Source organism: Oncorhynchus tshawytscha, linkage group LG20 (assembly GCF_018296145.1).
Source record: "Oncorhynchus tshawytscha isolate Ot180627B linkage group LG20, Otsh_v2.0, whole genome shotgun sequence".
NCBI classification, from domain to species: Eukaryota; Metazoa; Chordata; class Actinopteri; order Salmoniformes; family Salmonidae; genus Oncorhynchus; species Oncorhynchus tshawytscha.
The window spans coordinates 4974139-4998906 of record NC_056448.1 but is presented as its reverse complement, the minus strand read 5'-3'; the positions used below and the strand labels follow the sequence as shown (position 1 = coordinate 4998906).

At 42.3% G+C, this 24768-nt stretch overlaps 1 protein-coding gene across 2 annotated transcripts in view; it reads right to left on the bottom strand.

The window, feature by feature from the left end:
• Window positions 1–24437, bottom strand: part of LOC112219669 (tyrosine-protein kinase JAK2-like) — a 93320-nt gene extending 68883 nt beyond the window's left edge. For both annotated transcript variants that reach the window (XM_042302091.1, XM_024381132.2), the window contains exons 1-2: window positions 24059–24437; window positions 7880–8120 (exon numbers count right to left, since the gene is read on the bottom strand). In XM_042302091.1, coding sequence (XP_042158025.1) covers window positions 7880–8096 — 217 coding nt within the window. In that variant the 5' untranslated portion in view covers window positions 8097–8120; window positions 24059–24437. The remainder of the gene's footprint in view (window positions 1–7879; window positions 8121–24058) is intronic.
• Window positions 24438–24768: the final 331 nt, after the last annotated feature.

Here is a 24768-nt window from a genome sequence, read left to right as displayed (position 1 = left end):
GATTATTTTTGGCAGGACTTTTTTTTTAAACAAAATATTTTGCGGCGTTAGGTACTCTAAGCCGGGTGAAACAGCAGGTTGACATTCACTGAGTAGACCAAACATTAGGAACACACCTTCCTAATATTAAGTTGTAACCCCCCTTTTACCCTCAGAAAAGCCTCAATTTGTCAGGGCATGGACTCTACAAGATGTCGAAAGCGTTCCACAGGGATGCTGGCCCATGTTGACTCCAATACTTCCCACTGTTGTGTCAATTTGGCTGGATGTCCTTTGGGTGGTGGACCATTATTGATACACACGGGAAACTGTTGAGCATGAAAAACCTAGCAGTGTTACAGTTCTTGACACAAACCATTGCGCCTGATACAAACTACTGTTGGGTTCCAGCTTGAAATATACTTATGTCACAATACTAGAACTTATTGATTACTTTACATAAGGAAGGTTGGGGTAAATGAAGCGCGGATAGGAACGTGGTGTATGGAAAGTTACTGAGTGAGAAAAGGGGAGTGCAGAAAGTTAACATTTTGCCAAACATGTTATTGTTGAATATGAAGGCTCCGAAGGAGGGAGGCAAAGGACAACAGTCTGGTTTCATTTGGGCGGAGCGAGGTCACATGAAAGTGAGAAGAAACAGTCCTATTTCACACACATCTACTTCCACGCCCACGAAGGTTCTAGCATTAGGCAAGGGCCATGACTACACCAGTGGGAGGCTCCAATTAAGATCCTGACTAGTAAGAGATTTATTGGCTGTCTAGATGTGCAAGGATTTGACTCCGCTTATTAGGAGGGTATAAATATATGTGCTTGCGAAATCATACCTCGTCTTTGCAGCTGTATGACCCAGTGGGTGAATAAGCTTGGTTTATGCTCGTCTGTTTGAGTTTACACTGTTTGGTCAGAACCTAACACTACCACACACCATTCAAAAGGGACTTAAATATCTTGCCCATTCACCTTCTGAATGGTACACAATCCATGTCTCAATCGTCTTAAATAACCTTCTTGAACCCGTCTCCTCCCCTTCATCTACAGTAATTGAAGTGGATTTAACAAGTGACATCAATAAGGGATCATACTGTAGTTTTCACCTGGATTCACCTGGTCAGTTTGTGTCATGGAAACAACAGGGGTTCTTTCTGTTTTGTATACTCAGTGTTTTATGTACACTATATACAGTTGAAGTCGGAAGTTTACATACACTTAGGTTGGAGTCATTAAAACTCATTTTTCAACCACTCCACAAATGTCTTGTTAACAAACTATAGTTTTGGCAAGTCAGTTAGGACATCTACTTTGTGCATGACACAAGTCATTTTTCCAACAATTGTTTAAAGACAGATTATTTCACTGTATTACAATTCCGGTGGGTCAGAAGTTTACATACCCTAAGTTGCCTGTGCCTTTAAATAGCTTGGAACATTCCAGAAAATGATGTTATGGCTTTAGAAGCTTTTGATAGGCTAATTGACATCATTTGAGTCAATGGGATGTATTTCAAGGCCTACCTTCAAACTCAGTGCGTCTTGCTTGACATCAGGGGAAAATCAAAAGAAATCAGCCAAGACCTCAGAAAAAATTGTAGCCCTCCACAAGTCTGATTCATCCTTGGGAGCAATTTCCAAATACCTGAAGGTACCACGTTCATTTGTACAAACAATAGTACGCAAGTATAAATGCCATGGGACCACGCAGCCGTCATACCGCTCAGGAAGGAGACACGTTCTGTCTCCTAGAGATGAACGTACTTATGTGCAAAAAGTGCAAATCACTCCCAGAACAACAGCAAAGGATCTTGTGAAGATGCTGGAGGAAACCGGTACAAAAGGCTCTATATTCACAGTAAAAACGAGTCCTATTTCGACATAACCTGAAAGACCACTCAGCATGGAAGAAGCCACTGCTCCAAAACCACCATAAAAAAGCCAGATTATGGTTTGCAACTGCACATGGGGACAAAGATCGTACTTTTTGGAGAAATGTCCTCTGGTCTGATGAAACAAAAATAGAACTGTTTGGCTATAATGACCATCGTTATGTTTGGAGGAAAACATGACATTTCACATTCTTATAATAAAGTGGTGATCCTAACTGATCTAAGACAGGGAATTTTTACTCGGATTAAATGTCAGGAATTGTGAAAAACTCTGACTTCAACTGTGTATCTATATATACATACACACACACACAAAGGTATGTGGACACCCCTTAAAAATGTATGGATACTGCTATTTCAGCCACACCCATTGCTGACCCGTTGCTGCCAGGTGTATACAATCATGCACACAGCCATGCAATCTCCACAGACAAACATTGGCAATAGAATGGCCTTACTGAAGAGCTCAGAGACTTTCAACGTGGCACAGTCATAGGATAACACCTTTCCAATAAGTCAGTTGGTCAAATTTATGCCCTGCTAGAGCTAACCCGGTCAACTGTAAGTGCTGTTATTAGTAGCAAGTGGAAATGTCTAAGAGCAACAGCCGCGAAGTGGTAGACCACACAAGCTCACAGAATGGGAGCGCCGAGTGTTGAAGCTCGCAAAAAATGGTCTGTCCTCCACTGCAACACTCACTGCGACAAAGGCCCCATGCACAAAGCGAGGTCAATACAGAAATGGTTACACCCCCCAGCCTTTAACCACCTCTCCCACTATCCTAGTCCCAAACATGTGCCACTTGTGATAGACCTTCTCTTTGCCTTATAAAATCCCCACAAAAGAACACAAATGTGCTTATATGTGGGGGGCTGTGCTTTGGCAAAGTGGGTGGGGTTATATCCTTCCTGTTTGGCCCTGTCCAGGGGCATCGTCGGATGGGGCCACAGTGTCTCCTGACCCCTCCTGTCTCAGCCTCCAGTATTTATGCTGCAGTAGTTTATGTGTCGGGGGGTCTAAGGTCAGTTTGTTATATCTGGAGTACTTCTCCTGTCTTATCCGGTGTCCTGTGTGAATTTAAGGATGCTCTCTCTAATTCTTTCTTTCTCTCTCTCGGAGGACCTGAGCCCTAGGACCATGCCTCAGGACTACCTGGCATGATGACTCCATGCTGTCCCCAGTCCACCTGGCCGTGCTGCTGCTCCAGTTTCAACTCTTCTGCCTGCGGCTATGGAATCCTGACCTGTTCATCGGTGTTACCTGTCCCAGACCTGCTGTTTTCAACTCAATATCCTTTCCTTTCATGATGCAGTTTATTTTTTGTCTCCTAGGAATTCCTGCGTCACATGACTGGATGGTTGGTGGACAAGCACTCATACACACATGTTGAATTAGCTGTATTAATAAAGTTGACCTCTTCAATCTGAGTCTTGATGCAGTGTTGTCTTCTCCCCCCCCATCTATATAAAAGTATATACTGTATATAGGCCTACTGCAGGAATTACAAGTAGGTGTCATGCAGGACACATTTGAGTTTGAATCCTGTATAATTAAAATTGTGCAGTATAGCCCCTGTAGGCTAGTCCTACAAGAAAGATGATCATACTGCAGGTAGTGTGAGTAGGATTTATGTTTGGAACAGTAAGATCCCTGCAAGACCGTTCCTGCAGGAAATGTCTAAATTAAATTCTGAGCTACTTCCTGGAGGAATTATAAGAATCCTGCAGGATTGGTCCTGCAAAACCATTCCTGCAGGAATCCTGCTGGTTGTCCCACAGGAAAATGATCACAGAATAATCTTCTGTAATTTAGTGATTCTTTTATTTTAAAAAGTCAAATAACAGCACACCGCATTTCAGGTTGATGACAACAGCCATGCGAATACAACAGGTTTGTTAGCAAATCACTTTTGTGAAATTGACACATAATATTGTTAGAAAAACAAGGCCGCTCGTTGCCGCTATAGTCATTTAAAGAGATGCCACTTCGGGTTCTAAACGGTTAATGAGCAAACTTCAAAACGAGGCCAAATCAGGAAGTCCAGCCCCCCTTTAAAAATACACCAGTGGCACTTAACAACAACTGCTTAAAATAAGAGTAATTCTAAGACTGCCAAGAATCAAGTGTGATAGGAGGAGAGATACACTAGGTCTAAGTATACTGCTCTATATTTTACGAACAGACCACACTTCCCAACTCTCATGTATACAACTTATCACCGCCAGTCACGCACATTGCACACCACGACTGGAGCACAATACTGTTGCGTCAGCATTCGCCTAATCAAATAGCCGAATGGAATAATTCCTTCATTAATTCATCTCTGTTTACATAGCCTCTCTTCAGGCACAGATATGACCCCTGTCACAATACAGTGAATAAATCATACCAAGGAGGAGATTAAGATTATAATGATTTAATCCCATGGTGGCTAGGCTGGGTCACACGAGCTGAATCCCAAAATCAACCCTTAGCTTGCCGATTGTCAGAATCCTACGCGTCGACTACTGGATTCGACAGATTCTTATACTAATATGGAGGTGTGGAATAGTCCCATATTCGAATCAAACACACAACCTCAGTGCTGTTAGTGTCATATACTTAAACTACCTGACCTTAACCAACATAACGAATACATTATCATCGTCCTCATGGTTTAATGAAGTGGGTTCCCACACACAGTTAAGACAGACGGTCTTCCTTTAGTGATGTTTACATCTTGTTTGTCTTGCAGCAGCAGCAGCAGCAGGGGAAATTCACACGGACGTTTCAGACAACGCTTTGTCCTTTAGTGATGTTTACATCTTGTTTGTCTTGCAGCAGCAGCAGCAGGGGAATTCACACGGACGTTTCAGACAACGCTTTGTCCTTTAGTGATGTTTACATCTTGTTTGTCTTGCAGCAGCAGCAGCAGGGAAATTCACACGGACGTTTCAGACAACGCTTTGTTCTTTAGTGATGTTTACATCTTGTTTGTCTTGCAGCAGCAGCAGGGGAATTCACACGGACGTTTCAGACAACGCTTTGTCCTTTGGTGATGTTTACATCTTGTTTGTCTTGCAGCAGCAGCAGCAGCAGGGGAAATTCACACGGACGTTTCAGACAACGCTTTGTCCTTTGGTGATGTTTACATCTTGTTTGTCTTGCAGCAGCAGCAGCAGCAGCAGCAGCAGCAGCAGGGGAATTCACACGGACGTTTCAGAAACGCTTTGTCCTTTAGTGATGTTTACATCTTGTTTGTCTTGCAGCAGCAGCAGCAGGGGAATTCACACGGACGTTTCAGACAACGCTTTGTCCTTTAGTGATGTTTACATCTTGTTTGTCTTGCAGCAGCAGCAGCAGGGAAATTCACACGGACGTTTCAGACAACGCTTTGTTCTTTAGTGATGTTTACATCTTGTTTGTCTTGCAGCAGCAGCAGGGGAATTCACACGGACGTTTCAGACAACGCTTTGTCCTTTGGTGATGTTTACATCTTGTTTGTCTTGCAGCAGCAGCAGCAGCAGCAGCAGGGGAAATTCACACGGACGTTTCAGACAACGCTTTGTCCTTTGGTGATGTTTACATCTTGTTTGTCTTGCAGCAGCAGCAGCAGCAGCAGCAGCAGCAGGGGAATTCACACGGACGTTTCAGACAACGCTTTGTCCTTTGGTGATGTTTACATCTTGTTTGTCTTGCAGCAGCAGCAGCAGCAGGGGAAATTCACACGGACGTTTCAGACAACGCTTTGTCCTTTAGTGATGTTTACATCTTGTTTGTCTTGCAGCAGCAGCAGGGGAATTCACACGGACGTTTCAGACAACGCTTTGTCCTTTGGTGATGTTTACATCTTGTTTGTCTTGCAGCAGCAGCAGCAGCAGCAGCAGGGGAATTCACACGGACGTTTCAGACAACGCTTTGTCCTTTGGTGATGTTTACATCTTGTTTGTCTTGCAGCAGCAGCAGCAGCAGGGGAAATTCACACGGACGTTTCAGACAACGCTTTGTCCTTTAGTGATGTTTACATCTTGTTTGTCTTGCAGCAGCAGCAGGGGAATTCACACGGACGTTTCAGACAACGCTTTGTCCTTTAGTGATGTTTACATCTTGTTTGTCTTGCAGCAGCAGCAGGGGAAATTCACACGGACGTTTCAGACAACGCTTTGTTCTTGTGTCCGAATTGGGTCCGAACCCTGGGGGTTAGTTTAAATAAAGGCCCATATGCAAAAAAATGACTTCCTACATTGAATAAATGTCCCGCCCGATGATGTAAAATGGCTCTGTATCATCAAATGAGAACTTGGTAAACTGCCGTTAACAATGACTGTAGTTATAGTTAGACAAAGCCCTTAGAAAAAGTAAACCGGAGTCAGACTCGGTGCTAGTGAAAAATAAGCCAGAGGAGAGATGTGTCTGGATAGATATCTTCCTCTTTTTTTACACTTCCTCCTCACAGTGAGAAAGTCTGGTTCTGTCTGTGCTGCTGTCTGCACTGAAAGATGAAATCATCAACTGTTAGGGGTATGGGCTTGCCCTACAGGGCCTACAGTACATCTCGTTTGATCTTATTGCCCCTAAAACAAGCATTAAGGGACACTTTGGTATTTTGGAAATGAGGCCCGTTATCTACTTCCCCAGAGTCAGATGAACTCGTGGATACCATTTTTATGTCTCTGCGTCCAGTTTGAAGGAAGTTGCCAACTGGCGCTAGAGCAATTGCTAAGCATAATGACTGGAAGTCTTCCATAGAAAAGTTTGTGGTCATACGTACATCTTTAAAAACATAGGTGCTGGGCTAATCAAGAATAAGGCCCGCACACTCGAAGCTCCCAATTCATCCCTTCATTGACTACGATTCAATGCGAAACGGATCTTCGTCAGGTCAAACAAACAAACTGAGTGCTCGCTTCCCAAAATATACACATTTCACCTCGCATGACCATTACCCACATGACGGGGTTTGGAAACCATTCAATTCACTTTTGTGCATAAAAATCATCATTAAAATCACAGAAATACATATGGTCAGAAAGAATTATATACATTCACATTTTTTAAAAACCTAGGCAACCGGAAAAAAAAGTTTGTTGGAAACTTTTGGAATACCTGCCTACATGACCATTACGCGCACTAGGCGTGGTGGTCGTAAATATAATTCCAGTTACAGAATCTAATATATGTACAAAATGACCAAGTAGGAGACCTGGAAGCGAGGACAAATGAACATGACACATTCGTGTAAGAAATGGTCTGATGTCAAACTCCTGGTTCAGACCTTTATGGAGACATGGTACACAAACGGTGAATTCAATACAATTCCCTTGTCAATAATAGATCTCCCCCTCCTAGGAGTCGTAACACGTTCTATATCAATGTGTCCCAGGAGAGCTAATGTCGTGACGAGCCGCCATGAAATGCGCAGCCACAGGATTTCTCTCAAATATCCTGATATTACTCTGGTGTTCTGCTATCCTTGTTTGTGGAACACGTAATGATGCCCTTAATCTTAACGGCCTTGCAAGTCATTGCGCTGACGCTAAGTTAGCATTGGCTCACAAAACTACCTCCAACTTCCTTCATACTGGACACAGAGACGAGTACATCTCCCTCTGGGGAAGTAGATCAAGAGCATAATTGTCAAAAATCCCAAAGTATCTCTTTAATGCTTGTTTTAGGGGCAATAAAAGCGGACATCAGGTACCGTAGGCCCTGTAGGGCAGGCGACTGACTGACTGTGGGTCAGACACTAGACCCGTGTTTGGAGCCCATGTAGGTTCTGATGGCAGTCTATGATATTGGTATCTCTAGTTCAGAACACTAACTCCCAACTTCCACCATACTGGACACAGAGACATACAAATGGTATCCACGAGTTCATCAGACTCTGAGGAAGTAGATAAAAGGAAAGCCTTGGGGAAAATCCCAAAGTATCCCTGTAAGCTTCATCAAATGATCATCCTTGGGAACAGAAAAACATTGAGCAGACATTCGCTTTTTTCTATGCACTGTCTCACTCACCGCATGCCATGGCCGCATCGATGCACAGCTCCTCAGCCACATAGTTCCCTGAAGGATAGGTGAGGTCTGGGCTATTGGTCCCGCCCCTGCCCAGGTGGTACAGGTGTATCGTCAGACAGGGAGGGGCTACTACCTGTTTGGGCTCGGAGACATGAAGTGGGTCTAGGACACAGCCATTCTGATTGGACGAGGGACATACTGGACACTCCATGTCCATGTGTGGCTCAGCAGATACATCCACCTAAAGGGGGAGATTGGAGGAGGAGGAGAAAGAGAAGAGAAGGAGAGAGAAGACCGAGTGTAGGAGATAGAAAGAAGAGCGTGAGGAGAATTAGAGATGAGGGGAGAAGACAGAAAGAGCAGAGAGAAATGGGGGGGAAAGAGCAAAATAAAGTAAGAAAGAAAGAAAGGGGAAGATGGAGGGGGGGCAGAGGGGAGTCAGTTAGCAGAGCAGATAGTCAACTGTGCTTAGTTTACAGTTATGCTATAGCAGGGGGGCGGCAGGTAGCCTAGTGGTTAGAGCGTTGGACTAGTAACCCGAAAGCTTGCAAGATCGAATCCCCGAGCTGACAAGGTAAAAATCTGTCGTTCTGCCCCTGAACAAGGCAGTTAACCCACTGTTCCTAGGCCGTCATTGTAAATAATAATTTGATCTTAACGGACTTGCCTAGTTAAATAAAGGGAAAATCAAACATTTAAAATAAATAGCTGTTTCTGAGAATAGAATAACTAACCAAGCTTACCATACACTTCCAAGTGTGACTGCCTGTCAGGTAGGGCTGGGCCATATGTCCAAAATATCACACAATAATTCATTACAGTAAGACACTTATGTTTTTGAATAATAAAAGTTCAAAATTGACTTAATGAGTAGGCGTGACCCTAGGGTGGCAACACATACATGCCAAGTGATTTCAATGTGCCAAATGTCCACTCATAAAATTAGAGATGCAAACACAGGCGAAATCGTGAGCTCAGGAAATAATGCTGCTCGTTACCTCCCGCATCCCGTTGTGTCTACAAGAGACTAGACGCTGGCAGATGCATTCCCTTGGGGGAAAGGAAATGGGTTAACCACGTACAGTGTGTTTATGTACCATATTTAATTAAGGGCATTTTCACATTTGAAATTCCTTACCCTGTTTCGGTTTCCTGGAGCGTTTGAGAATTCTATAGAATACAGTGCATTTGGAAAGTATTCAGACCCCTTACCTTTTTTCATATTTTGTTACGTTAGCCTTTTTCTAAAATGGATAAAATCATTTTGCCTCAATACCTAATGGTCACTCTGACAGAGTTCCTCTGTGGAGATGGGAGAACCTTCCAGAAGGACAACCATCTCTGCAGCACTCCACCAATCAGGCCTTTATGGTAGAGAGACCAGATGGAAGCCACTCCTCAGTAAAAAGGCACATGACAGCCCGCTTGGTGTTTGCCAAAAGTTACCTAAAGACTGAGAAACAAGATTCTCTGGTCTGATGAAACCAAGTTTTAAATCTTTGGCCTGAATGCCAAGCGTCACATCTGAAGGAATCCTGGCACCATCCCTACGGTGAAGCATGGTGGTGGCAGCATCATGCTGTGGGGATTTTTTCAGCGGCAGGGACTGTGAGACTAGTTCGGATCGAGGGAAAGATGAACGGAGCAAAGTACAGAGAAATCCTTGATGAAAATCTGCTACAGAGCGGTCAGGACCTGACTGGGTCGAAGGTTCCCCTTCCAACAGGACAATGACCCTAAGCACACAGCTAAGACAACGCAGGAGTGGCTTCAGGACAAGTCTCAATGTCCTTGAGTGGCCCAGCCAAAGCCCGGACTTGAACACGATTGAACAACTCTGGAGAGACCTGAAAATAGCTGTGCAGCAATGCTCCCCATCCAACCTGACAGAGCTTGAGAGGATCTGCAGGAAAGAATGGGAGACACTCCCCAAAATACAAGTGAGCCAAGCTTGCAGCGTCATACCCAAGAAGACTTGAGGCTGTAATAGCTGCCAAAAGTGCTTCAAAAGTACTGAGTAAAGGATCTGAATACTTATGGAAATGTGATTTCATTTTTTTCTACCTTAACTAAAATATCAAAAACCTGTTTTTGCTTTGTCATTATGGGGTATTGTGTGTAAATTGATGAGGGGAAAAAAGCAATTGAATCAATTTTAGAATAAGGCTGTAACGTAAAACATGTGGAAAAAGTCAAGGGGTCTGAATACTTTCCGAATGCTCTGTATGACTTATCATCGCTTAAGGTTGTCGGTAGCAAAACGTTACTATAAATGGTGTTTTACGCATGAAAAGGGTCATGTGTTATTACGGTATACAACTACAATGTATTACCTACTGTATACTCAGCTTTATTCCCATGCCATAACGAGTAGACCTGTGACAATAGAGTATCTGTAACAGACGTGTAAAATCTTTTTACGGTTGCAGTGACCATTGAGATATTCCACATGATGAAACAGTTACAAAAACATCATTTCAGACACTGATCACCTCAACAATTATGAGAACCATAATTTACTATAACCGTAATAACAGTTTATGGTAAGATTTATTGTTTCAACAATGATAAAATAGCAATCCACGCGAGTGCGGCGATGAGGCAGAGAGTTAATGATCCACCAACTGTATCAGAGAAAAGATACAAGCCTACCGTTTGACATGATTAGACTGTCCCACTGATTCTGTTACTCATCCTACATGGAAATCCCGTAGTAATTTTCCAACCCTCAGCTTTGGGCCGACAACTGCTTCCTGGGGCTGTGACTGTAATCGATTTCTGGGTGACTTATGTCAATCAAATGACCATCAGCTGTTATAGGTCAACTAGGCTTACTTTTACTTTGCTGCTTTTTGGGTGAAGTTTGTCGACGGTCATTCTATTTTCATGACGGACTTCACACATAATAGGCGGTTATACAATTACTGTCCCAGCCCTACAGCTTCCCTCTGAATCAGGGCTGAACCTGAGGACGGTGGCTGTAGATGTCACGGACTCTGCAAAGCAGTATCTACCTACCTACCGGCAGATAACTGTTTGCATTCTACAGTACTGGCATCAAGATGATAATGAGCAAATCTGATCAAATACCATTATGTATGAAATCAATAAAGAATATAAAACAAGAGGCTAAAAAAAACAAGTACACCATAATTAGGCTCCATTTTTAGTAGCTAAAACATTCCCTGACCTTGGTCAGATATTTAGATCTCTCTCGTAATGTTTTCCTTATTGACATCTCTGCCTGAGGAAGTCTTACCCCGTAATCTATGGATTTCACGACTGGGAATACAGCAACATTTTCTCTGCGGCCAAATGGAAGGCCTCTAAAAGTGTTGGCTGAAAATATGGCACCATTGGCCACGCGCACTACCCCAAGCTAACTTTGCCACCGCTGCTGAACAAAAATCCTATGGGAGGCACTAGAATTGGTGACGTGAGAATAGTCTTGTAGCTGACTTCTGAAAAGCACTCAGGCACTGCCATTATGCTAATACATCACGTCATCGGTAATAATGATGGAAAGTAAGTGCAAACCAAAACGTAGGCTAAACAAGGTTCATATTAACCAGCAGTTAAAACAAAACATGTTTCAGGACTGCTATTGTGCTTCAGTTCTTCAATGTGTCATTTGGGCAGTCCCTGCAGACCGATACCAGGAAAAAGGAAGTGAACATAAAAGTAGGTCGACACGTAACGTATAGCTTCGGTCTAACTGTGACTATTAACACAGATTGCTAGATGTGAAACACTTCCTCTATTAGAATTCTTGCATTTCTCTAGAATTTTCAGCATACACAGCTCCTATCATGTAGGTAGTAGCCCAGGCAGAGCTGAAAAGACAAGAGAAGCAAAAGTAGCTGTGGTCAACTGATGTAGGCTACTAACTCTACATCACATGTGGTTACTCGGTCTCACACGTGAACAATTGTCATGGGCTAAATTCATTTCTACAGCTGTTTGAACTCCAACAGGTGGGAAAAGTTAAGTCACAGGTGCATCCCAAATGACACCCCATTCCGTTTATAGTGCACTACTTTTTGACCAGAGCACTAAGGGGAATAGGGTCAGGGAGATCGACTTTGAAATTGGAAGTTTATCCATGTACTGAGGACCTCGGGAAATGCCTTCAAAACCGGCCACTAGGTGCAAAAGTGAGCGTTATTACCATCAAGAACGCTTGGGTTTGCTAGGGTGTTGTGGACAGGAATGGTGTCCATAATATATCTGTATTAATAGTGTAATGATAGTCTTTCACAGTATTGCTTGCCCACCAGTGTTGTGACTGGCCTATTCATTTCCCCCGCCGGAGTGGTATCCGTAGTCAAAGCTATTTATTCTGACAGTGATATATTGTGGAAATTGCTCTGTTATTTCCTGGTTGCTAAAATTCTACACTGTTCGCTCAATTTAAGTTTGTGAGAAAACAAGCAATGAATAGTGTGTATACCATCTAAATCTCTGCAAAATATTTTCAATTTTTTTTTTAAATCATGTTTTTAAATTTTTTATTTACAGCCGTTTGAAGCTGGTGGACCAAACCTGAAAGTAAAAGACTTGAGTCTGCCATGTTAAAGGGAAATGGGATGCGGGGAAGATTAGTTTTGCACTAGGCTACATTAGTATCTCCCTGTGAAACACTATCATTTCACTATTACTGCAGATACAGTGGGGCAAAGAAGTATTTAGTCAGCCACCAATTGTGCAAGTTCTCCCACTTAAAAAGATGAGGCCTGTAATTTTCATCATAGGTACACTTCAACTATGACAGACAAAATGAGAAAATAAAATCCAGAAAATCACATTGTAGGATTTTTTATGAATTTATTTGCAAATTATGGTGGAAAATAAGTATTTGGTCACCTACAAACAAGCAAGATTTCTGGCTCTCACAGACCTGTAACTTCTTCTTTAAGAGGCTCCTCTGTCCTCCACTCATTACCTGTATTAATGGCACCTGTTTGAACTTGTTATTAGTATAAAAGACACCTGTCCACAACCTCAAACAGTCACACTCCAAACTCCACTATGGCCAAGACCAAAGAGCTGTCAAAGGACACCAGAAACAAAATTGTAGACCTGCACCAGGCTGGGAAGACTGAATCTGCAATAGGTAAGCAGCTTGGTTTGAAGAAATCAACTGTGGGAGCAATTATTAGGAAATGGAAGACATACAAGACCACTGATAATCTCCTTCGATCTGGGGCTCCATGCAAGATCTCACCCAGTGGCGTCAAAATGATCACAAGAACGGTGAGCAAAAATCCCAGAACCACACGGGGGAACCTAGTGAATTACCTGCAGAGAGCTGGGACCAAAGTAACAAAGCCTACCATCAGTAACACACTATGCCGCCAGTGACTCAAATCCTGCAGTGCCAGACGTACTGGCTTAAGCAGGGGGACACATGTCCAGGCCCGTCTGAAGTTTGCTAGAGAGCATTTGGATGATCCAGAAGAAGATTGGGAGAATGTCATATGGTCAGATGAAACCAAAATAGAACGTTTTGGTAAAAACTCATCGTGTTTGGAGGACAAAGAATGCTGAGTTGCATCCAAAGAACACCATACCTACTGTGAAGCATGGGGGTGGAAACATCATGCTTTGGGGCTGCTTTTCTGCAAAGGGACCAGGACGACTGAGCCGTGTAAAGGAAAGAATGAATGGGGCCATGTATCGTGAGATTGAGTGAAAACCTCCTTCCATCAGCAAGGGCATTGAAGATGAAACATGGCTGGGTCTTTCAGCATGACAATGATCCCAAACACACTGCCCGGGCAACGAAGGAGTGGCTTCGTAAGAAGCATTAAGGTCCTGGAGTGGCCTAGCCAGTCTCCAGATCTCAACCCCATAGAAAATCTGTGTTGCCCAGCAACAGCCCCAAAACATCACTGCTCTAGAGGAGATCTGCATGGAGGAATGGGCCAAAATACCAGCAACAGTGTGTGAAAACCTTGTGAAGGCTTACAGAAAACGTTTGACCTCTGTCATTGCCAACAAAGGGTATATAACAAAGTATTGAGATAAACTTTTGTTATTGACCAAATACTTATTTACCACCATAATTTGCAAATAAATTCATAAAAAATATTTAAAAAATCTAGTTTTGTCTGTCATAGTTGAAGTGTACCTATGATGAAAATTACAGGCCTCTCTCATCTTTTCAAGTGGGAGAACTTGCACAATTGGTGGCTGACTAAATACTTTTTTACCCCACGGTATATTATGGATATTTATTGAAATCACAAAAATAAAAAAAGCATCCCCTCTCTAGCACCTTTAACAATTCGGAATGAGGGCTTGAACTAAACGCCGAAATTTGGAGAAATGGAACGATACAGAGAAGCAGGAGCAACCCAGCGTATCAAAAACACTTTTAAATTTGACGTTTGGAGCAGAGTATGTGAACGGAGCTGGAGAGGAGCGTGCCCAATTTGACTGGAGTGGGGAGCGAGATTTGCAAAGGCTGGAGCTTTGGCCTTCTCGCCCACTCCAATAGCGCTCACTTCACGAGCTCAGGGAGTACCCGGCCCTGCATGAATTTGTAGTCTACTTGTGTGCTGCTTTAGCCCCTTGCTTTATAGCTACTGCCATGGAGTTCGCGAAATATTTTCATAAAGAAAAACTGCAAAATCAAGGTGACTTGATTGGTCCAAGAGCAAGAGGGAATGCGTGGATGTCCACAACTAAAGAATCATTTTGGAATCTGAAAAGACACATATCCCCAAAGCATGACGGTGTAGGATACTTACAAGCTAAAAGAAAGGAACGAGGTGGGTAGCTAATTGTCATTGTAGCATTAATTTAATTTTTGTTAAATTATCTATACAATAGGCCATAATTGACTTTGGCCAAATAGACCTGGCATATTCCAACTTTCAAGGAGCTTTCACTTTTAAAATGGGGTTATTTTTGCCTAAAAACCTTTAAGCCTACCTATAGAACCCTCTTAGGACTTCCCCCATCTGAGATATCTACTGCAGCCCTCATCCTCCCCAGACAACAACCGTTCTGCCAGTCACATGCTGTTAAAGGTCCCCAAAGCACACACATCTTTGTGTCGTTTCCAGTTTGCTGCAGCTAGCGACTGGAACGAGCTGCAAGAAACACTCAAACTGGACAGTTCTCAATCTCTTCATTCAAAGTCTAAATAAATGGACACTCTTATTGGAAGTTGTGGCTGTATTGCGTGACGTATTGTTGTCTCTACCTTCCTTCCCTTTGTGCTGTTGTCTATGCCATAGTGTTTCTACCATGTTGTGGTGCCACCATGTTATGTTGTGTTGTCGTCATGTGTTGCCGACTTAATATGTTGTCGTCTTAGGTCTCTCTTTATGTAGTGTTGCGTGTTTAGTTCAATATTTTTATTCGATTTTTAATCTCAGCCCGTCCCCGCAGGAGGCCTTTTGGCAGGCCGTCAATGTAAATAAGAATTTGTTCTTAACCTTTATTTAACTAGGCAAGACAGTTAAACACAAAAACAATAATATTAATAGAAAAATAATAATAATCGGTGGCTCTCCTCTCTCTGGAGAGAGGATATTCTCCACTGCTGGCCTGCTTTGCAGACAATGAGCAGACTCTGGCCAAACTCATGTTTCTAAAGTTTAATTGAAAGGCACTGTAGACGGACCCTAATAATTAAAAACATGTTTAAGTAAGTCACAGGCTATATGTGCAATTTATAGACTACAATGATTCAATACAACAAAATGTTGTTTAAATGCTGAGCGCCAGGGCCTCCCAGGTGGCGCAGTGGTCTCTGGGTTCGCGCCCAGGCTCTGTTGCAGTTGGCCGCGACTGGGAGGTCCCTGGGGCGACGCACAATTGGCCTAGCGTCGTCTGGGTTAGGGAGGGTTTGGCCGGTGGGGATATCCTTGTTTCATCGCGCACCAGCGACTCCTGTGGCGGGCCGGGCGCAGTGCGCGCTAACCAAGGTCACCAGGTGCATGGTGTTTCCTCCGACACATTGGTGCGGCTGGCTTCCGGATTGGATGGCGCTGTGTTAAGAAGCCGTGCGGCTTGGTTGGGTTGTGTATCGGAGGATGCATGACTTTCAACCTTCGTCTCTCCTGAACCCGTACGGGAGTTGTAGCAAAGAGACAAGATAGTAGCTACTAACAATTGAATACCATGAAATTGGGGAGAAAAAAGGGGGGTAAAAATTCAACAAAAAAACAAACAAATGCTGAGCGCCTAATGTCCCGACTCCTTACCAAACTAGTCCGTCACCCCCGCAAACGCTTCACAATGTATTTCTTTGTACACTACAGACTTGAAATAATATTGCCTAAATAATTCATTTTGGTTCCTTCTTAGGCTCCCTGTCTAGCTACGGAAACATTTAGAATGTTTACAGTGCATTCGGAAAATTCAGACAGCTTTGACTTTTTCAAAATTGTGACATTACAGCCTTACTCTAAAATGTATTCAAATGTCCCCCCCCCCTCAATCTACACTCAATACCCCATAATGATGAAGCAAAAACATCATGAGGTTGTCATCTGGAATGCATTTCAATTAACAGGCATCCCTTTTTAAAAAGTTCATTTGTGGAGTTTCCTTCCTTTTTAATGCATTTTAACCAATCAATCAGTTGTGTTGTGAGAAGGTAGGGGTGGTATACAGAAGATAGCCCTATTTGGTAAAAGACCAAGTCCATATTATGGCAAGAACAGCTCAAATAATCAAAGAGAAATGACAGTCTATCATTGCTGTAAGACATGAAGGTCAATCAATATGGAAAATTTCAAGAACTTTGAAAGTTTCTTCAAGTGCAATCACAAAAATCATCAAGCGCTATGATGAAACTGGCTCTCACAAGGACCGCTACAGGAAAAGAAGACCCAGAGTTACCTCTGCTGCAGAGGATAAGTTCATTAGAATTACCAACCTTAGAAATTGCAGTCCAAATAATTTCTTCAGAGTTCAAGTAACAGACATTGTAAAATCAACTGTTCAGAGGAGACTGCGTGAATCAGGCTTTCATGGTCGATTTGCTGCAAAGAAACCACAACTAAAGGACACCAATAATAAATTAGAGACTTGCTTGGGCCAAGAAACACGAGGAGCAATGGACATTAGACTGGTGGAAATCTGACCTTTGGGCTGATGAGTCCAAATTTGAGATTTTTGGTTCCAACCTCCGTGTCTTTGTGAGATGCAGAGTAAGTGAACGGATTTACTCCGCATGTGTGGTTCCCACCGTGAAGCATGGAGGTGGTGGTGTTTTGCTGGTGACACTGATTTATTTAGAATTCAAGGCATAGTGGGACTTGAGGGGGAAATTATGTATTCACCTTATTTGTTGGATATGTAACAATTATTTACTTAACAAAGAGTAAGATATTTCAGTCCTGCTAATGCAGTTTTATGGTGTCCACTCTAGCTTCCTGCAGCTAGTCTGGGTGTCGTGGACATGGGTTTTACTAGAGATAGCTGGAACTGGCAATTGATTGACCTGGTGATAAAACCTACAGATGGCATTCCAGTGACAGAATGTAGGGTGATTGTAACTGGGTTACAGAGGAGTAGAACAATGCTTCATTGTCTCATATTCCTGGCATCTGGGGAACTAAGTCAAACACCATCCTACGTAGAAAACCAAGGTGGCTTATGGGAAGGTTAGAAATGACTGACTAAGCAATCTTGGTATGAGCAATATAAAAACTGTGCATCGTCTGTAAAGGCTCTCAGCCTAACAGTCAGAACAAGAATGTTGGGCTGACGGTCCCATTACTGCAATAATTGATCGATATTAAATAAAGATGATTGTTTAAAGAACTGACCAAGTCTCTCTCAGGACTTAATTTCCACGACAGACTATCAATTGTTTTTCAACAGGACAATGACCCAAAACACCTCCAGAGTGTGTAAGAAGTGATGGAGTGCTGCATCAGATGACCTGGCCTCCACAATCACCTGACCTCAACCCAATTGAGATGGTTTGGGATGAGTTGGACCGCAGAGAGAAAGGAAAAGCAGCCAACAAGTGCTCAGCATGTGGAAAATCCTTCAAGACTGTTGGAAAAGCATTGCAGAGGAAGCTGGTTGAGAGAATGCCAAGAGTGTACAAAGCTGTCATCAAGTAAACAGGTGGCTACTTTGAAGAAACCTAAAATATATTTTTATTTGTTTAACAAATTATTTGGTTACTAGATGATTCCATGCGTGTTATTTCATAGTTTTGATGTCTTCACTATTATTCTACAATGAATGAGGAAGTGTGTCCAAACTTTTGACTGGTACTGCAAATCTTCAAGCCCTTTACTCAGTACTTTGTTGAAGAATCTTTGGCAGCAATTACAGCCTTGAGTCTTCTTGGTATTAAGCTACAAGCTTGGCACACCTGTATTTGGAGAGTTTCTCCCATTCTTCTCTGCAGATTCTCCAAAGCTCTGTCAGGTTGGATGGGGAGCTCTGCCTCTAGCTGGGCCACTCAAGGACATTCAGAGACTTTCAAGCCATTCCTGCGATGTCTTGGTTGTGTGCTTAGGGTCATTATCCTGTTGGAAGGTGAAACTTGGCCCCAGTCTGAGGTCCTTAGCAGGTTTTCATCAAGAATCTCTATACTTGGCTCCATTCATGTGACTAGTCTCCCATCCCTGCCACTGAAAAACATCCCCACAGCATGATGCTACCACCACCATGCATCACCGTAGGGATGGTGCCTGGTTTCCTCCAGATGTGACACTTGGCATTCTGGCCAAAGAGTTCAATCTTGGTTTCATCAGACCAGAGAATCTTGTTTCTCATGGTCAGAGTCCTTTCGGTGCCATTTGGCAAACTCCAAGCGGGCTGTATTTTACTGAAGAGTGGCTTCCATCTGGTCTCACTACCATAAAGGCCTGATTGGTAGAGAGCTGTAGAGATTGTTGTCCTTCTGGAAGGTTCTCCCATCTCCACAGAGGAACTCTGGAGCTCTGTCAGAGTGACCACCGGGTTCTTTGTCAACTCCCCCAAATTGTTCAGTTTGGCCGGGTGTCCAGCTCTAGTTAGAGTCTTGGTGGTTCCAAGTTTCTTACATTTAAGAATAATGGAGGACACCGTGTTCTTGGGACCTTCAATGCTGCAGAATTATTTTGGTACCCTTCCCCAGATCTGTGCCTCGACACAATCCTTTTCTCGGAGCGCTAGGGACAATTCCTTCGACCACATGGCTTGGTTTTTTCTCTGACATGCACTGTGAGACCTTATATAGACAGGTGTGTGCACCTTCCCAAATAATGTCCAATCAATTGAATTTACCACAGGTGGACTCCAATGAAATTGTAGAAACATTTCAAGGATGATAAATGGAAAGGATTCACCTGAGCTCAATTTCAAGTCCCATTGTAAAGGGTCTGAATTAGAGTTCAACCGATTATGATTTTTTTCAACGCCGATAACGATTATTGGAGAACCAAAAACCGATTAAATCGGCCAATTTATTTATTTATTTATAATAATGACAATTACAACAATACTGAATGAACACTTACTTTAACTTAATATAATGCATCAATAAAATCAATTTAGCCTCAAATAAACAATGAAACATGTTCAATTTAGTTGCAATAATGGAAAAACAAAGTGTTGGAGACGAAAGTAAAAGTGCAATATGTGCCATGTAAAAAAACGTATGTTTAAGTTCCTTGCTCAGAACATATGAAAGCTGGTGGTTCAATATTCCCAGTTCTTCAATATTCCCAGGTAAGAAGTTTTAGGTTGTAGTTATTATAGAAAATAAAAGACTATTTCTCTCTATACCATTTGTATTTCATATACCTTTGACGATTGGATGTTCTTATAGGCACTTTAGTATTTCCAGTGTAACAGTATAGCTTCCTTCCATCTCCTCGCCCCTACCTGGGCTTGAACCAGGAACACATCGACAACAGCCACCCTCGAAGCATCGTTACCCATCGCTCCACAAAAGCCGCGGCCCTTGCAGAGCAAGGGCAACAACTACTTCAAGGTCTCAGAGCGAGTGACGTCACCGATTGAAACACTATTAGCGCGCACCCCGTTAACTAGCTAGCCATTTCACATCGGTTACACTCGCCTAATCTCGGGAGTTGATAGGCTTAAAGTCATAAACAGCTCAATGCTGGCCGTGATTGGTGTCCAAAAATGCCGATTACCGATTGTTAAGAAAACTTGAAATCGGCCATTCCGATTAATCGGTCGACCTCTAGTCTGAATACTATTTTTGTTTTTTTATTTGTAATAAATTAGCTACATTTTGCTTTGTCATTATGGGGTATTGCGTGTAGATTGCGGGGGGAAAAGAATTGAATAGATTTTAGAATAAGGCTGTAACGTAACAAAATGTGGAAAATGTCAAGGAGTCTGAATACTTTCTGAATGCACCGTATATACTGTTTAATATGACATGTAGCCTACTTGAAATGAGCACCTCTTACATTCACCTTCTCATGTTGATTAAAATACTTTTCATTCAAATCATATGGTTTGGTTTCAATACTTCAAAACCAAATGGTAGGTCCCAGTTGTCAGCCCCCCCTCCCTCCATGAGCAAGATTGCCGACAGCTCAAATCCACTCGCATACATACTGTGGTTTGTAGAAAAGTGGATAAATATTTAATTCTGCAATGAGACAGAGCTTGTTGATAGGGTGCCATTTGGGACACAGCCAGACTCATTCCATGCTGATATCAATTAGCCTAGCTCAGTATTCTTTCAGCAGTCTCTGTTTTGGTGAAACTCTAAAAACACCGCAGGGCTGGAGCACTCCCGAACAATCCCCTAAACCCTGCTCAGCCACCCCTCTAACTCTCTAGATTACACACACACCCTCACTGGCGTAACCACACACACACAGAACTACGTACATAACCCTGGTTTGGCCATGGTGTTACCGGCTTATCAGGGCTTTGGGGGAAGCTGGGGAGAACCACTATCACTGCAGCCAGACTGTATCCTGTAGGCTGTCCTGTAATGTCTACTCTGCCTTAATGTCACACGGCTTGCTCCATCTACTCTACTGGGTCTGCAACTCCTAAAAACACTCCTGACCTCTGAACTGACAATGTCAAAAGGGACATAATGCAGCTAGCATGAGGCATATTCACACGAGTTCTACAACAGTTCTACCAATGGACAGTGGTATTCATGAGCAGGATGTCTAAGTCGCATAGCTTGCGTAAAGCTACTGTGAGCATGCTGCTTACCCAACATTCAATTTTTGTGAACTCAAGTGCAGTTCGCTTACATTTTTGTGCAGTGTGAACATTCCAAAGGAACTCAGACCCCTCAAAAGGCTTTCACACCAAATAATTTTGGAGCGTTTTTTCCAAACTCTGGTGTGTTTACCCCCTTAGTTTGGTTCATTTGGAATGGTGTGAACACAATCCACACTCGGGAGAACACTGAACAATGCACCTTGGTTAGCTCAAACAAGGGTAGTTTCGCCAGATTAATTTCGTACCGTGATGCGGTTCGCTGCAGGGGAGAACGCAGTCCAGAACAAACACAGCAAAAGAACCAGGGTCACGCAGTATTATTGTTTGACCGTTCTGTGAGTATAGCGGCGAATTTAGGAGCACATGCTATGCAGATTAGGGGAGACGGGGGCTATACAGGGGATATAGGCTACTGAATAGTAGGGATGTAACGGTACTAAAGATTGTTTACCCAACTTTTTAAGAGAGCCGGTTCGTTTTATATTGGATATTTTTTCACGTCATTATCTATTGAACCAAGCATGCCATGACAATGAAAATGTTATATTCTGAATCAATGGAGGATGAGTAGAACAATCCACATCCAATATGAAACTAACTTTACCTTGGTACCTATCGGCTCTGTAAAATGTTTGGGACAAATTGAGCACAGAGAACCGGTAGAGTAAGTTTAAATTGAATTTTATTCAACATTCTGGCTTGGAACATGATTTTGCACACACGTCTCAGGCTGTATATACCAATTATTTGTGTATTACAGCCTGATTAAAATCAGACTAGGTTCATTCTTGAATGAACTAGGGCAGGTGTTTTAAAACTGGTGTCCCGGGGTACTGCAGGGGGCCGCACTTTTTAAAATACGTTTTGGGGAAAATATTTTTGGGGAAATTTTGGGTGAATTTTTTTTTAATGAATATCATTTGCTGGAAAACAATACCATTGCAGATACCATTTTTATTTTTCTGCGTTCAGTAGGTAGGCAGTTAGAGGTAATTTCACAAGCCAATGCTAACTAGCATTAGCACAATGACTCGAACTATCCTTTCAATCTGGAGGAAATTACAGTCATTGGAGCTATTACTGGGTTTTTCCTGTATAGAAAATTCTTAGTCAGGCAGTCTAAGTGGTAATTTTTGGGATGGAAAAACAGTTTCGGTGTAACCTTAAATTAACAAAACCAGATAGAAAACAACATACATTTTTAAATAATACAATCTTTGAGAAATAACAATCAAATAAAAGCTACATAGTCAGGGAGAATCTAAAAAACAAAAGAGGAATGAAGCATTGGAAAATGTTGATTTAGAACAGCAAACTTCCCTTTATGGTGCCAAAATACAGTGTACCTTTACCTTTCTAGCTAATAGACTATGTTAAGAGTATTCACTTCATAGACCACACAGTGGCGTTATAACTGCCACATTTTTCGTCTCTCTTGGTCGGTTTGACTCAGAGTGATGAAATTTGGCACACATGCTCAAGGATGAGTCTAGCTAACCTGTAAACATATGGTTGAGTTTGACCACATTGTGGCGCTGTTGGGACAGGAAAAAACATTATTGCAAGCTCATTGGCCATATTGTTTCAGCTAGAGTCTTGGAAAATATTGGGTTTTAAGATGTGCATCCAGATGATATATACACAAACATCGGTCCAGCGGTTCTGGAAAAGACGTTTATAAAGTAGTCAACTTCAAATGGTCCAAAATACATCAAAAGCATATTATATTGATTTTGAGTTCTGATATTTGGCAAGCGTTGTAAACTGTACAGGGGTAGCTTATCTTAGGCCAATGTATAGAATTTGTCCTGATGGTGGCACAGTGGGTACTAGGGATGAGACAAACTGACAATTTGCTTAATGTTTAAACTACCATTTTTTTAAACGGTTTTCAGTTAAAATTCGAAGAAAATTCATACAATTCCAAGTCAATTTACAATGCCGAATATTGGCCTTAAATGTATAACCGCTAGGACCGGGCAGTTAAGTTATAGCTACCGCAACCCTCTACGGAGAGAATGCGGCTACAGTAACATGTCGATAGCAACAATTTATCAATTCTCAGGAAATAAAAGTGCATTAGGTCTGTACCATTTCATACCGTAGAATTATGCTCAGCCTTTAAAAAAAAAGTATATAATAAACGTCGCTGATTGATGTGCTGCTGTGTTTTTTTTATGCAGTTGTTTATGATATGGTAGCCAGATGTTTTATTTCTACTAAATGTCTTGGGAAATCACGGTATTTAACTAACTTTAAAGTAATGTTTTAGGAGAGAATGGTCTGCGCGCAGGCAGCAGACAAGCAGGCTGCCCGCAGCAGCTCGACATTATTTGATTTACAGTTCTGATAGCCTTGTGATGGATTTTAGTCCCGTTTCAGAAACGGCAATCCTTTACAGACAAGTAAGATGTCCGTTCATATCACCGGAGGTTTCGAGTCAGAAATTAAAAATTAAAACGTAGTGTAGCCTACCATAACAGACAAACATTCCGTAGCAGGGGGAACATTCAATTCCATCTGAAAAACGTAATCGATACAGACTTAACCTGCCAGTAAAACGGTGCGGCAGGTAGCCTAGTGGTTAGAGCGTTGGACTAGTAACCGAGGGGTCGTTCTGTCCCTGAACAAAGCAGTTAACCCACTGTTCCCCTGAAAAACGTCATTGTAAATAAGAACTTGTTCTTAACAATCTTGGTTAAATACAAATACAAATAAAACAAATAAAAGACTGTCCCGAAGACAACTGTGCCAGCATATTCTACACGCAGAAGACTTGCAGGCAGAGACAGAGCGAGGGAGAGAGGCAGGAGCGTGCACATATATTTAGGTAATCTGCATCTAACAATTGGATCTATTTTGAAGTTCGTCTCTGGTTTCGAATTATGAATTACACAATTTCCCCGGGCCTTTATAGCGTATCGGCTATAACACGGAAAACAGCAAGATGGCTAAACTGGTCTGCTAAATGATTGACAGCATAAAGTAATTTACCTGGACGTTGTTCGTTCTGAATGTTGTAGCTACCGGGTAGTATTTTTTTCCGAAAGACAGTTATGACTGTTGCAGAAGTTAAAAACATTAACGTTGCAGTCCGCGTGCTTCCCCATTAATTTCGTCTCCTTCGTGTCTGGTTCTTGTTCCGATTCATTCTGGGTGCGAGATAACTCCGTGTAGAACGCTAGTTTGACATTTGACAGCAATCTAAATAGATTTCTAGAAAACTTTATCTTGCACAAAGTTTTCACTCTATAGCTGATAAATTAGCACGCAAACGTTGACATATGTAGTATATTACTCATGGCTGGACCGTGACAAAACCAAGCAAAGTGTAATTTCAAGCCACTGTAGTCTGTAATACCGTCGGGGGGGGGGAGAGAGAGAGAGAGAGAGAGACACACGACTTCTTCTATTATTATGTAATGGCAGTCCTCAAACAAACGTTAAAGGTGCATGCCGCCACCTACTGTACTGGAGTGTGTGGTCAATCACGGTTTACAACATTAGCTCCACATTTTTAAATGCCCCTTCAGAGAAAATTTAAAAAAGAGTCGATCTGAATTTCTGTCTGTATCCATTTTGAAAGTGCTGAACGAATAGGCCTACCTCGTTGCAGCTCGTTTGCTTGCACTTGCTTATAGATAATGATATGAGAACAAATATTATTAATTTTCTGAGCATAAAATGTAATAATGTTTGTGTAT